The sequence below is a fragment of the Sphaeroforma arctica genome (genome assembly GCF_001186125.1).
Source record: "Sphaeroforma arctica JP610 unplaced genomic scaffold supercont1.775, whole genome shotgun sequence".
NCBI classification, from domain to species: domain Eukaryota; class Ichthyosporea; order Ichthyophonida; genus Sphaeroforma; species Sphaeroforma arctica.
In genome coordinates this window covers 25,133-39,091 of record NW_014039783.1, presented here as the reverse complement: position 1 = coordinate 39,091, position 13,959 = coordinate 25,133, and the positions used below count along the sequence as shown (strand labels likewise).

General features: G+C 40.1%; 1 protein-coding gene and 1 pseudogene across 2 annotated transcripts; one reads left to right on the top strand and one right to left on the bottom strand.

Annotated features, from left to right (window-relative positions):
- The first annotated feature begins 326 nt into the window (after positions 1 to 326).
- SARC_30190 lies at positions 327 to 399 on the top strand (annotated as a pseudogene). Its single transcript has one exon. The product of its transcript is annotated as a tRNA-OTHER (tRNA).
- A 1,947-nt stretch (positions 400 to 2,346) lies between these two features.
- On the bottom strand, positions 2,347 to 10,520 carry SARC_08527 (acetyl-CoA synthetase). Its single transcript, XM_014297497.1, has 19 exons — positions 10,370 to 10,520; positions 9,461 to 9,597; positions 8,947 to 9,078; positions 8,314 to 8,427; positions 7,808 to 7,852; positions 7,574 to 7,673; positions 7,121 to 7,231; positions 6,786 to 6,870; positions 6,466 to 6,590; positions 6,180 to 6,236; positions 5,733 to 5,870; positions 5,289 to 5,470; positions 5,084 to 5,128; positions 4,638 to 4,691; positions 4,315 to 4,432; positions 3,864 to 3,990; positions 3,399 to 3,522; positions 3,088 to 3,238; positions 2,347 to 2,881 (listed from the first exon to the last, which is right to left on the bottom strand). The coding sequence occupies exons 1-19, from the start codon at positions 10,425 to 10,427 to the stop codon at positions 2,730 to 2,732; spliced, it is 2,055 nt and encodes a 684-aa protein (XP_014152972.1). The 5' UTR covers positions 10,428 to 10,520; the 3' UTR covers positions 2,347 to 2,729.
- Positions 10,521 to 13,959: the final 3,439 nt, after the last annotated feature.

The window sequence follows — 13,959 nt, the reverse complement described above, 5'->3', positions numbered from 1 at the left end:
ATATATATATATCAGCCTAATAGCAACCAACATCTAGCTAGACAGATCGCTTCATGAAAACTCGTGTTCTACATCGTATCATAAATACCTTTTGAGTGTTCAAAACTACCAAGCCTCTCTAAAATCATTCACTTTATTTTCCGATAAGAAATAGTTCAGCACAGGCCCAGCGCATGCGCAATTCTGAGTGGGCCCAGGTCACAGACTGTGTGAATGCCTTTAATATGAGCTTTGTAGAACTTTCGTAAAAATAGCGACAAATGGTAGAATTCATATATGATTGACAATTTTATGTTTTATATATCAAAATGTTGCGCGTGTCAACAGGCTGGATAGCGCAGTGGTCAGAGCACTGAATTGTATTCGGTAAGTCCCGAGTTCGATTCCCCGGGCTAGCAATTCTTTGCGAAGTCGTATAAAAACCCCGTTCAGGGATTCACACTGCTGGTTGACTACCCTGTGCTATCCACGACCGGTTGCCGGAACAAAGGACCCGAGATGGCCCTGTAAAAAAAAACTAGGCCCACAAAAACCCTGACGACTGGAGTTCCGGGAAATTGAGTGGACCCCGCCATTGATACCAGAGGACGAGGAGTAGTAATATCGACAGACGAGTGGACGAGGGACGAGAATGCCGAAGAGTCATGTAGCCAAAGAGCCAAATGTGGAGACCAGAAGCCCGAGAATCGGAAAATGGGGAACGACAGGTATTTCAAAAAATACCACAGGTAAGGATAGCAAAAAGGACACCTTAAGGTCCCTGGGAGCGTGGGGCTCTCGTGAAAAAAATCCCTGGGCAAGCCAAAGGCTGAAGTATCAAAAACTATCCGAATGACAAGCATGCTTATAACGGAGAAGTAGTCCTGCGAGGCCCTAATCGAACAGTTTTTGCTGTAGTCTCGGATGTGTATACACGCGATATGTCTCTAGTTGTAGATGTTTAGATCATTAGCACGCGTGCAACAAGTTACTTGGCGCAATTGGAATGAAGTTAATTCGAATGGCTGATGAAAAGGGACGCTCAAGTATGTGCTTTGATACAATATCGCAACTGCATTTATTCGAACGTTGAAAGTATAAGGATGTACTACATATATATACAAATAGAGGTCGTCGAGTTGAAGTTGACGCCTGTATTGACATATGCCCGTTGCTATTTGTCACTGTCCAATACATAGTAAAATAATGGACACGGCAGCATATCATTTTTGTCTCCATACGCACCCCCATTGCGTGCACACGCGGTATGCCTCTCGTTGTAATTGCTTAGATCTTTAGCAGGTGCTCAACAAGCTACTTGGTGCATTTGGAATGCTGTTAAACCGAATAGCTGATGAAGAGGAACGTTCAAGTATGTGTTCCTGTACAATATCGCAACTATATCTATTCGAATTTTGAAAATATATGCAAGGAGGTACTACGTATAAATACAAATAAAGGTCGTCGAGTTGAAATTCATCCCTTTATTCGTATATTGTTAAAATAATGGATTGAAATAACACTGTCCTTCGCTTGAAATAACGCTACCCATCACTTGATATATAAACCATTTTTTCGCTTGGTATATACACTATTCGTCGCTTCGTACAGGGTCCTATTCTATTTAGAGGGGAACTTGGCTCTGGATTTAAGCGAAACTTAAACATTGCTTATGATGTGGTATGTGATAAATAGTAGTTATCACATATGACAAAGAACAGTTATCAGTAGTATGTCCATGCATAGGGTGTATATATCCGGTATATATATATGTATATCTACTAATCTAGAGCATCTGTATGTATATACCTATACATAGTTATCGATTCATCTATAGTTATATATTTATCTATATGATACTTATACATTGCTTATGATGGGATTTGTTTTCACATATAATCTATCGATTCATCTATAGCTACTGTCTGTTTGTCTACAATATTACACAAGCATCAAGATACCGCATGACCACTCGCCTTACGGCATCGAACCTGTACACTCGCCACGTTGAGCAACAACTCGTACACATTCAGTGCTACCCACACTTTGTGCCGAGCATAGAACTTTGCAATACGAAGAAGGGAACAGAAGTATTTAGGAAAATACTGTATGATGATATATTTGGACAACCTGGACATCGGTGGCATATGATGTTTGGGGACTAGCATTCTATGTTGTTCAGGTTGCAGATGACACAAACGAGAATCTCTTATTTTCCATATAAACAATCGAGAGACTGTGTCTGTATATGCGGTGTACGCCTGTAAGATTTCTGAGTGTTATTTATGAGCCCTCGAGTGCTATATAAATACGTGTTATGTACCTCGTCTTGACATTCATGATTCGGAACTCTTCACAACGAATGACGGCGACTCATAAATAGGAAGCTGGACAAGACCTTTTCATTCTCTCCAGGCTTCTAATATACTCTCAAATCTCACATCGAGATGGTCATTTTCTAATTTATTTAGATCATTAGACCTATGGGTGCGACTGTCTTCGCTTCTGATTTATTAATTCTCGGCACAAAACAGGAATGTTCAAGTCCGAATTTTACAGTTTGTCATTCTCAATTAGAATCTCGAGATAGGGTGTATTTGGTTCATACTCTGAGTAGCCATTGATAAATATAGCTCCCATAGGCGTGGGAGAGCGACCTTGTCGTATGCCTTGGTTATATGTCCAGACAGACGTCGTTCCACTCCTCTTCAGCTGCCCAACTAGTTTCTTTCTTCGAAGAGTTAGCCTACCTACTTGTCCATCTTCTTCCTCTTCTCAATCAGATTCGCAACACAATCGGGATTGTTCAGAGTGGAGATATCTCCAATTTCGGTATATTCACCTGCAGCCACCTTGCGCAAGATTCGGCGCATGATTTTACCGGAGTTGGTTTTCGGCAGATCTGTAAAAATCGACGTCAATTTTAGGTCAATTTTGGAGCTCAGGCCAAGTCTCATTACACCTTAGTTGTAGAGTGTGTTATTATTACACCTTATATATTGAACTTCTATATCACGGGGGTTAGTTCCTATATCACGACAAAATCTTTACTAATCCAATACAATGACAACAAGGCAAGCATGATTCGTACAAATATCAGCTTCTTACCGTTGTTGCAGATAACGTTATCCGGGCGTGCAAACCCTCCAATCTTCGCCGAGATTCTTTTCTTTAGATCGGTCACTATATCTGCTTCGGCCGCAGGATCATTGTGCTTGGTGCCTTGCATGAGTGTGACATATGCAAACACACTTTGGCCCTGAAGATGACAATTGCGATATACTTGGTCAAACATATAGACTATTTCGACGTGTTACTTAGTCATCTAAAACTTATAGTAACAAATAGTGTGTAATACAAATAGTGTGTTTTTAAGGTATAGCCAGTGTGCGTTAGAAGGCATCAGAAAACGTGTGTACCTTGATGTCGTCGTGTCTGCCGACAACCGCGCTTTCTGCGACGAGTGGGTGGCTGTTGATTTCTGCCTCTAGTTCGGCAGTACCTATACGGTGTCCACTCACATTGAGTACATCGTCAACGCGACTGTAGAGATCAGAAGAGGAGAGTTCCGTGCACAACGAAAGAAATGGGGAGGATTTTAGTGCTATAGAAAGAGGGCAAGCATGCTGTGTGCACGTGGTTGAATAGAACAGAAGAATATACCATGTGAAAAGGCGGGGTTGCACGGTTTATGTGGGGTAGTGCGGAGATTCAAACTAGACATTTAGCGCAGTATCAAAGTGACAACAACCTCAAACAACCATACACATCCACACAATACTACATTATTACTACTTAAGATGATACTGGTTCACGTGAAATGATGTATGCGAGTATATGTAGATACACACAATCATCTGAGTCAATTGCCACAAAAAACACACCCAGTGATCCAGATGTGACCATCCTTGTCGCGCTTGGCACCATCGCCAGTGTAGAAGTAACCTGGGAACGGTTTTAGATACGTCTCCAAGAACCGTTCGTGCTGTCTGTAGATAGTACGGGCCATACCTAAGAGTCCAGAAGGGCGAAGCCAGTATTAGCGTGTGATCGATACACAATGCACCTCTGCTTGGCATTGCTGGCGATTGTGAAAAGACAGACTATATTACACAGACGAGTGAAGTCGGTATTAGTGTGTAATCGGTACACTTTGTTTGGCATCGCTGGTGCTGATTGTTATAGCACGACAGCAAACATTGGAGTACAGCACGCCCCCAATGTTTCAAACCGGCGTGAACATCCCATCATGACATGCGCGTGTAACCACAAATATCCAGCGCAAGGGACTCGCAGTGATTGATTATCCGGAAAATGAATTTGCAAATACCATACCTGGTCCGGCGGTCTTGATTGCCAGAACACCCTCCACATCATTACCCTCCAGCTCATTGCCATTGGGGTCCAGAATAGAAGGAATCACTCCGAAGAATGGGCGTGTAGCAGCTCCGGCCTGGGTTAAGGTTTAAGGTTTTGGTTAATTACTCCCTTACAACTGCCCTCACTTGTACAGACGCAAATAAATAAAATATTATAACCCGAGTATTTTATTCACTCTTCATACACAAACGAATAAGCTACCTTCAAACTGTATCCAATACGTATCGCACAAGGCACTGCACACTAAAAAAATGTGTTTGTTAACTCATGCTGCTTACCTTGGTATCCTTATCGTGTGCCAATGGCGAAATCATGATTCCTCCGGTTTCCGTCTGATGAAAGTTTTTAGAAATGTGAGGTTATAAGTCAATGTTTCTTTCACAAGCTTAAAATGTTAATACCAGACATTAGATACTTTCTAAGGAGACTAAATGTTTTCGAATGAGGTCAAATGTAATAGCAAAGTAAAAATCAGGAGTATGAATTGCAACAACTGATTAAAGTTTCCAACGAGAGGAGCATTCTTGGAGGTGATATACTACACTATGCGGATAGTGATATCGCATATATACACCGTAAACATTAAGCTAAAGCAAACATCCAACTGGCAGGCTAAAAACAGAACAGACAATTGATACGAGATTGTCCAGAAGTATAACACTTGGGAGGGCTACTCCGATAGCTATAAAAAAGAACAGAGAACCAAAAACGTTTTAGCCCTTACCTGCCACCAGGTATCAACAATGCTGCATCTGCCTTTGCCGACAACCTGCAGAAACACGGAGGGACCACGATACAGAGGGAATGCGTTTAGTATATATACTGATACATCAAAAAGGCTATTGCATGTGATTCTATAAGACAAACGACTTGCTATACTTGGCATTTAGAAGAAGAAAAATGCGACTAACATTCTAAAAATAACTTACATCTCTGTACCAGTTGTAAGCCTCGGGATTGATAGCCTCACCCACTGAACCAAGAGTCTTAAGCGACGACAGATCGTACTTGTTGACCCATTCATCGCCTTGTTGTAATAGCAGACGGATAGCGGTGGGACTGGTGTATAGCTGGTTTATCTTAAGACGCTCAACTGTCTCCCAGAACCGCCCTGATGGTTGGGATGGATACGAGATTATATAAGAATATGTTCGTATCGATGTTATGAATATGCGATTGACTGTTACGAACCAAACACAAAGATGTAAACATAAAGATACGAACTTAGTCACGCTGGCATTTGCACTACGAATCCCCGATTGAGATTGTGTACAATCTATGTACCATCCTTTTTTGTCGTGCACGTATAAAAATAATATACATAAAATACTAAGCAAGAAACCTATAAATCCTAATATCCAGGGGAGACATACCGTAGTCAGGGTAGGCGGGAGTAGATTCAAACAGTACTGACGTTCCTCCGTTCATGAGCGGACCGTAAACTCCATATGAGTGGCCAGTAATCCATCCCAAGTCACCAAAGAATGCGAACACGTCTCCCTCCTTGTAGTCTATATATAGCATAGACAAGGTGAGGTTAGCTATGTTTGAAATACTCATTGTGCGTTAAGTTAGACAAATGTAGATGTCAAAGCGTAACTTTGTCCGGTATGTAGCTACAATTTGCATCGCCAGTCCATGGTCGTCGCAGATACAGAGCCAATACTTTCCATGCACAAGATACGGTTGACAACTATACTTATTGACATACATGCCTGACAATGCACTTGACATCATAAATATGTACAAACAAATACATATTCGATCTGTATTACTGATACACTAACACCTTAAAATCCTTGGCGATGATTCAAACTTACCAAATACGTATTTGTGGGTCATGGAGGCGTACAGCAAGTATCCGGCAGTCGAATGGGCTGTGTGTAGAATGTTATGTAGCGATATAATCAGTATATGACAAAAAGGGAAGAAAGCAAAAATATATTGAACTGCTAGGGCGTTAATGACTCTTAGAAGGGGTTTTTAATGTTTTTTCTCGCTCAGTGTAGAGAAGAAGAAATTACATGACAAGTATATACATACTTGGAACTTCTACATATTTAATTAATATACATACATATATACATTTATATTCGCAGCACATACCAATGCCTTTGGGAGCGCCAGTAGATCCGGACGTGTACAGCAAAAATAATAGATCCTCCGACGACATCACTTCGGCTGTCGAATACGGGCGTGAGTTCTTCATCTCCAGGTTCATGTCGAGATCACTGCACAATTATCAGGGAAATATTGTGCGATGAGACGAAGTATAACCTCGTGTATGCGCGAACATGTGCGTATTATATTTCTATATGTATATATAGTATGCACATACTATATTGCATGGGAAGTTTGTCTCGCTTGCCAAACATCGAGACATACAATCTCTATAGACATGCATATATTCACAGAGACACACATACATGGGTCCCATGGGCACCGGGTTGCCGGTACGCTTGCAGACCAGAACTTGTTTGATCGAGGGACACTTGGCCACCGCTTCATCCACTGTTATTGCAGAGAGGATAGTGAATTGGAAGATTTTGAGAAATTCGCTAGACATTTTGGCATAGTATATGCTTATTCATAATTTTGTACATCTAGTATTCTCTTCATAACTATATAACTAGATTTTTTTCTGCATATATATGACTATAAAAACAGTACAACTTTGTCTGGATGTATGTATGCACCGAACGCGTGCTGTTGTCACGCTAGCGTAACGCACACATGTATTAACTCATTCACATATACTCACCTGTCTTCTTCATTGGGAGAATCTTGCCTGCACGCACACCCTCATCGACGGTGATGACGTGAGTCGAGTTGGAACTGTTGATTCGTGCTGCCAAACCGTCCGCGCTAAAACCTGAGCAAACGGGTTACAAGTATAAGGGTTAGACAAAATATAGGATTATAGGCAAGTAACGAGCACGTGTGGATATATATATGTGCAAGTGCGTACAGCGATGTGTGTGTGTATGCATCTTCTACACGTGTTGGTGTGCGTGTGTATCTACAAAAACCTGTAAAATTATGTTTGTAAAGATGTGAATATGCGTCTATGTTTCACAGCCCCGAAATACAAATACATAGACTGATATGACCGAGCAAGAACACGTGTGAATGGGGCCTTTTTAGGGTGTTTTTATAAGCACACGGTTTTACACCGATTCCAGGCAAAAAGAACGTAACAATTATACACACGCACCTGCAAAGACAACGCTGTGGGTTGCTCCTAGTCGAGCACAGGCAAGCATCGCATATACAGCCTCAGGCATGGTGGGCATGTACAGAGTCACTACATCGTACTGTAATAAAGGAAGACAGTGATACGTGAGAGAGAGTTGGGTGAGGACAATCTCGTTACGCACGGATCCAACGCTAGCGTAAGATATCCAGAGGTCCAACTAAAACATTGGACTCTACGGCATGGATACTGTACCTTTCGCACTCCCGCTCGTCGCAATGTGTTGGCCATTCGGCAAACCTGTACACAACAACGAGAATAAGGATAGAAGGTTTGAGCTTTCAAAATAAAGATATGCACATGCCCGTATTTAATGATAGCGCGGCAGACAGCATGGCGACCGCATTTTCAACACAATCCAATACATGCACCAGGACATGAATTTTACTCTCCTTGTGTCCGCCTTTACAATCTAAGCAATATAAATTAGAGCAGCTGTGCTGTCTCTATTCTATATAATTGTTCGTGTGCACTTTAAAACACGGTGTGTATATCTGTATGTGTTAACAATCTCCCTGGCGGCCGGCCGCTTGTGTCGGATTCTATATAAACAGAAAATACATGGTTGTCTAAAATATAAAATTATGAAAGTAGTTTGACATAGTCAAAGTTTCTGGTGGTATATACTCCCAGGCTGCATGCACCGTTGTTGTGCACATGTATTCTAAACTGCTATCACTGCATCTATAAGCCGCATTTACCTTTGACAAGAGCATGTGGTAAGTGATTCGCTCTTCCTGACCGGGTTCATCCTTTTCCCAAATAAGGGCAGTGGCATTCGCGCGCAATTTGATATGCTTATCCACACAGTTAACCTGCAGGCAGAATCATTCCAAGCGTAAGAAAATATTCGGTGCAATTTGCGGTTGATATCAGCCGAAATTTAATTTTATTGATATGATAAACCTCTGGTCACTCGTCGGCACAATTCTCCGATATGCTTGCAAGTGCTTGAACTCTGAGGCGATTGTATTCGCAAGTATGCATCTGGTAATTGTATTCCACTTGAACGCCCCTGGATACCTAAGAACATAGGTACACACACTCACAGACGACATATATCACGTGAGGTTCTCACAACACATACATGTTCAAACGCAATTGTGCACGCAAGAAAATATACTGTATAACAAGCATAAGAAGCTCAGCACAAACTACTAGCACGTGTATGACAGCGGGTGAGAAGTTACACTCAACAGTGCATAGTAACATATCACATGGTTGTTGCTTGATCTACAAAGCTTACATTATAACATGCATATAACAAGAATATGAATATAACAACATGCCACATGCGTGTGACTTAAGTTACAACAGATCTGGCTGTACCGTACCGAGGCATTCAACTTTCCTCCGTGGAACCAACTGATGAACCCCTCCTCCAGGAAGACTGAGCTCGTGATATCGTACGGACGTTCCCACAACAGATGCTTCTTAGCAGCTAAGCCCCAGAAAGTGTCCGGATCCTGTTGGTGCATTGATTATTTTGGGGGAAGGATTGATATACAGTGTGTTCATATACTTCCTCTCTTGTGTCTGCTCATGTTTCATGCGTGCATACGTAAGCGCAAGTTTGTGATGGGGACTTTTATGCCCCGTTCTTTGCTTACAAGCACGACCGATATTTAGTCAGGAAATACAAGATATATGAGATATTCACGCGGTGAACATAAGCACAAAACGAGAATAGAATCAACTGAGGAAACGCGTATACAGAGCCTCAAGCGATGGTATAGAAAGTACTGCATCCAGAAGCACATTGCAGTTATTTCAGAACATTTGACCTCTAGCGCACGGCTGTACGTATTTCATATATACTAATGCAGATAACAAGTATGCAATACTTACATCGATACTTCTCTGGTACATGCTCTTGTACTCGGGTGATCCTCCAGCATCCGGGTAGTCAATGCTAGTATCTCGCGAGTGAAAAGTGGTCGCTGAGACACGCTGAGCGATACGAGCCAGACTTGAGGGTGGCCGTACTGTAGGGAAACAAGATCCAGCGACAAAATGAGTACATTGCAATGGAATGGCATTTTTTGTATATATATATATATATATATCCTTATGTATATATGGTAGATCGTATGTAAGCAGGCAAGCTGTGTATCGAGGATCTTATTGTGTACTATTTTATAGTGTGAATGCGCTCAATGGCACTAGTCGTTCGTTTGGGTGGTCAGACTACATGGGAACTACACCAGTGAAGTGAGCACGTTGCAATTGTATGTCGTTTAATATTGCATACGCATGTGAAAGGTATTTGTAATATGCACGAAAAGATACATGTTATTTTAATGAGCATACAAAACTATACGCGAGGCGATTACGTGAGATATCCATGTGTATATGTATGTACGCGAAGAAATATGTAAGGATCTCCGAAATCTATCACATGAGAAATCCTAGTGTATATACGTAAAGATGTATATCAACGATTTTAAAGTGCATTATCTAAATACTCCGATTAGGAGAGAGTCCGTGCGTGTAGTTGACTCTGATTTGAGCAATATTAAGTTAATTTAATCGATATTAAGTTAATGTAGTTGATATGAAGCTAATTTGTCGCCGTGACTGTCGTTTTCAACTTTAGCGGCACTTTCGAGCCTAATGTCAGCAAGTGTTGCGTTTCAAGTGATGCAATTTCGATCTAAGTCATTCAGTGATACGGACACCTAAGTCTCTGGACTTTCGTGTCAGCGTCATCAAGTGATGCAAGTAAGAGATGTGAACACTAAAGTTACCGCACCGTACCTGTCAAAGCGCCAGTCACGCTTGGCAGACGGCTCCATAGCACACGCATAGAAAACATGTTCACTGTACACTTGAACACATAAACGTCAGTGACTGTCTTAGACGCTATATCAGTGCTATATATATCTATCTAAATATATCTATATGGGCTTGTATCGTAGATTCGTACGTCCGCTGGACTTACAGTAGACCATACAAACCCACACGTAAGCGGTGAACAATAACCAAAGGATAAAACAACCACTCGGATCCCCTACACATTCTTTACTGGTAATTGCCCCTTTGGCCCAGCTGGTAAATATGATTGGCTTAGAGACGGACAATTTAGTACCCATATTTGGACGCTATTTTGCCTCAGACATAGCCGTGTACAAAAATATGACATCAGAAGTCTACTTCGAAGGCCTGAAGGAAGCCAATGGAAATTTCCAAACATTCTGATAATTCTTTGGGATTTGACTCTTTCGAGAAACATCTAATCTAAGGCCTGATTGGCCAACATAAAGAAATATTGAGAAAATATAGCCCTAATAAATATTCAGGTATATTTTGGTATATTTCCTGTAAATTATTGGAGCGCTATATTTCATGAGAATTTCGAAATTCATGAGAGATTGTATTTGAGATATTGTAGAATATTCGCACAGTATTTTTATACTTTCAGTTGGCAATTGCAAGAATGCACAAGATATTCTAATATGGAACCGAAAAAGTGATGAAACATTTGGATTGTTAAAAATTAACCACACCCCTCCCATTGGCAGTAGTGATTCCATGAAGCTTTTTTTTCTTGGCGCGTAAATTGTCGGTCTATTAAAAAGGATGGCATGTTTGTCAAAACGTGCATAAAAGCTGGAGTAAATCCTAAAATAGAATACATCATTCTCTACCAAAGTCAAAAAGAGGGTAGACCCTCTTTTTGACTTACGGTAAAATATACAACAAAAAAAATATTGTTGTATATGTTTTGGATTGAATCTGGCATAATTTGGGAATGGCAAAACACACGAAATCGTGAAATCAGAAAATTACGAGGCTCAAAAATTATGAAAGTCATTTCCCAAAATTTCCTGAATATTCAGAATAACTGTTTTAAAATTATGGATCGCGCGAAGAAATATCGAAATTAGTTAACGGAGTAAAGTGTTTAACTCATTTCATATTTTGTTCCCCAATATTTCCTGAAGTTGGCAAATCCGGCCTAAAAAATACAAAAGCTTCAAATCGAAAAGCTGTATTATGATTTCATGAATTCAAAATGGGAAGTTTAAAAAAAAATGGAGTATAGACTCTCTTTAGAGAGAGTTTGTATGTGGTGTATCTATATTTATACTAAATACGTTTACCACTTCACACATGTTTCATGGGTGATGTGAACAGAATACTGAATTGAACGGAGATATTTGATGATGTATTTTGTTATATAAAACCCGGGAGAATCAGGGTCCCGGGGAGAGTACTGTAGTCAGAATTCAGATACTGACATACTTTTTTCTTTTAGGTTGTATTTATTTAGACTACCCAGAGAGTAGCTTTTGAAAACAAAAATCAAAACAAAAAAAAATACGGAATAGTTTCTCGAACTCTTGGAGTTTCCGTGAGTATGTACCGTACTGATTCCGAAAAATGTGGGCTGTGGCAGATGTTCAAATTGTGTATAAGAAATATAGTCTATTTTAATTGGTTAACTGTGGTGTCTGGATTCTAGACTCTTGGAGAATCCAAAGATTTTTCTCTAGCTAGACGCTACTCTAATAGCAACATCCCACTCATTAGTATTCAGAGAGAGAGAGAGAGAGAGTGTGTGTGTAAGAGAGACGGTCTCTACTCTCTCTCCCTCTAATCTCTCTCTAGAGTAGAATGAGTAGAGGAGAATGTTTTTTTTTAAATAGACGGCCATGATGTCGACAATATTTTACTAAAATTTAATATATAATGTTCTATTTACTTTCCAAAATCCAAATCCATAAATAGACCACCAGATACCAGTCCATCATCCCCATTATCAACCCCATTCCTCCCCAGCAGAGAATGATGAGAGAGAGAGAGAAAGGCAGTCTATATAAAGTCAATAACTATGGCGACTATGCCCAAAAAACTTTGCTGTCTAAAATATAAAGAGATCAAATGAGATAAGACATTGGGTTATTTTCTCTATACAAATCAGTGCGAGTCTAACCGATTGAGCCAATTTAAAAAAAAAAAACTAAACGAATAGACTCTCCGAGACTCCGACTATCGCCGTCTCGTTGACTGTTGTCGTATTTATTTTCGAAATAGTCGCATAGATGTCGAATTTCGAGGGGGGGAAAAGTGTCCTAAAACATATGTTTCAATAATTAATAGAAGGCTATGCCTTTATTTAAAATGGATATTTTACTGGGCTGGTTTAAGACAGCACTTTTCGCTATGACGACACGTTAAGGCCGTCGGAAACCACTTCTCTATAACGACACGTCCGGACAATATGTCTTTTATTACACTCAGAAGTCCGATCTACGTCAATTTATTCTCCTAAGAAGACATATCGCGACGGGTCGGAAACTAGTTTGCTAAGAACTAAGAAGACGTGTCTTTGTAGTATACCAGGCCAGATAGTTAAGAAGGCTATGCTAAAAATTGAAAAAACAACACCATGATTGTGAACTTTGTTCTCTGCTAAATTTACGATCTCCGCTACTGATTTCTGCTCTCTACCCTAATTTAGAGGGCCGTGCTTCGTGGGGGGATTTTGAAGTGTTGGGTATTTTTTATAGAATCCTACAAACCCTAGAAAAATATCCCGATTACAACATATTTTATTGGCCTATTTTATATCTCTTTCTTTTTGTTTTAAAAACAAAAAACAAATATCAAAAACAAAATATGTAAATATGATTCAGATTTTAGAAGAAGGCTATTTTTTGAAAAATATGCTCTCTATATTTATAAATTGTTTTAACTGAAAACTAAAAAAAACCAGCCAGAGGGTCATTCGGTCATAAATACGCTGCCGGGCTGCCTACACAATACACTGCACTCTGCAGTCCGACCTGCTATGTATTTGTGTGTATTTGTTTACTTCTCTCTCTCTATAGAATGATCTACAGTTTACACTCGACTTTTTAAAACTCCACATAGAGTCTAAATACTCTATATTTACATTAGTCTATTTACACTCTCTCTCTCGCGCGCTCTCTCTCTCTCTACTCTAGAGATAGTAGAGTCTGCGATGAACTCATACACACCAACTTCTATTTCCATATTTTTAATTTATGGACATCGGATATATGATATGTGTATGTACATAACAATTAGCAACTGAATATAACATCAGAAGTCACTTGGTATTGCCATCTTGTGGTTATTGCGCCTGAACCATTTGCCATGGCAGGGCCTGGGCGAGCTGGCGGTCCGAAGCAGCCGACAGTGTCGTACACGCGAGGTGCTAAAATCACGGTTGAAGAGGATAGGTATGTGGAATGTGAGTATGTGTATATATATGTGTGTGTGTATACGTGTGCATGTATGTATGTGTGTACATATATATATATATATATATATAATATACATATACACAAACATTATTTATATATATAAATATATATATG

Excerpts from the sequence above, each read along its gene's own strand:
- SARC_08527 (XM_014297497.1), bottom strand. The coding sequence starts at position 10,427 with ATGTTTTCTATGCGTGTGCTATGGAGCCGTCTGCCAAGCGTGACTGGC. Across the intron at positions 9,079-9,460 it reads TGTACCAGAGAAGTATCGAT|GATCCGGACACTTTCTGGGG; the intron begins GTAAGTATTGCA and ends ATGCACCAACAG. Across the intron at positions 5,471-5,732 it reads TCCCGCCTACCCTGACTACG|GGCGGTTCTGGGAGACAGTT; the intron begins GTATGTCTCCCC and ends CCCAACCATCAG.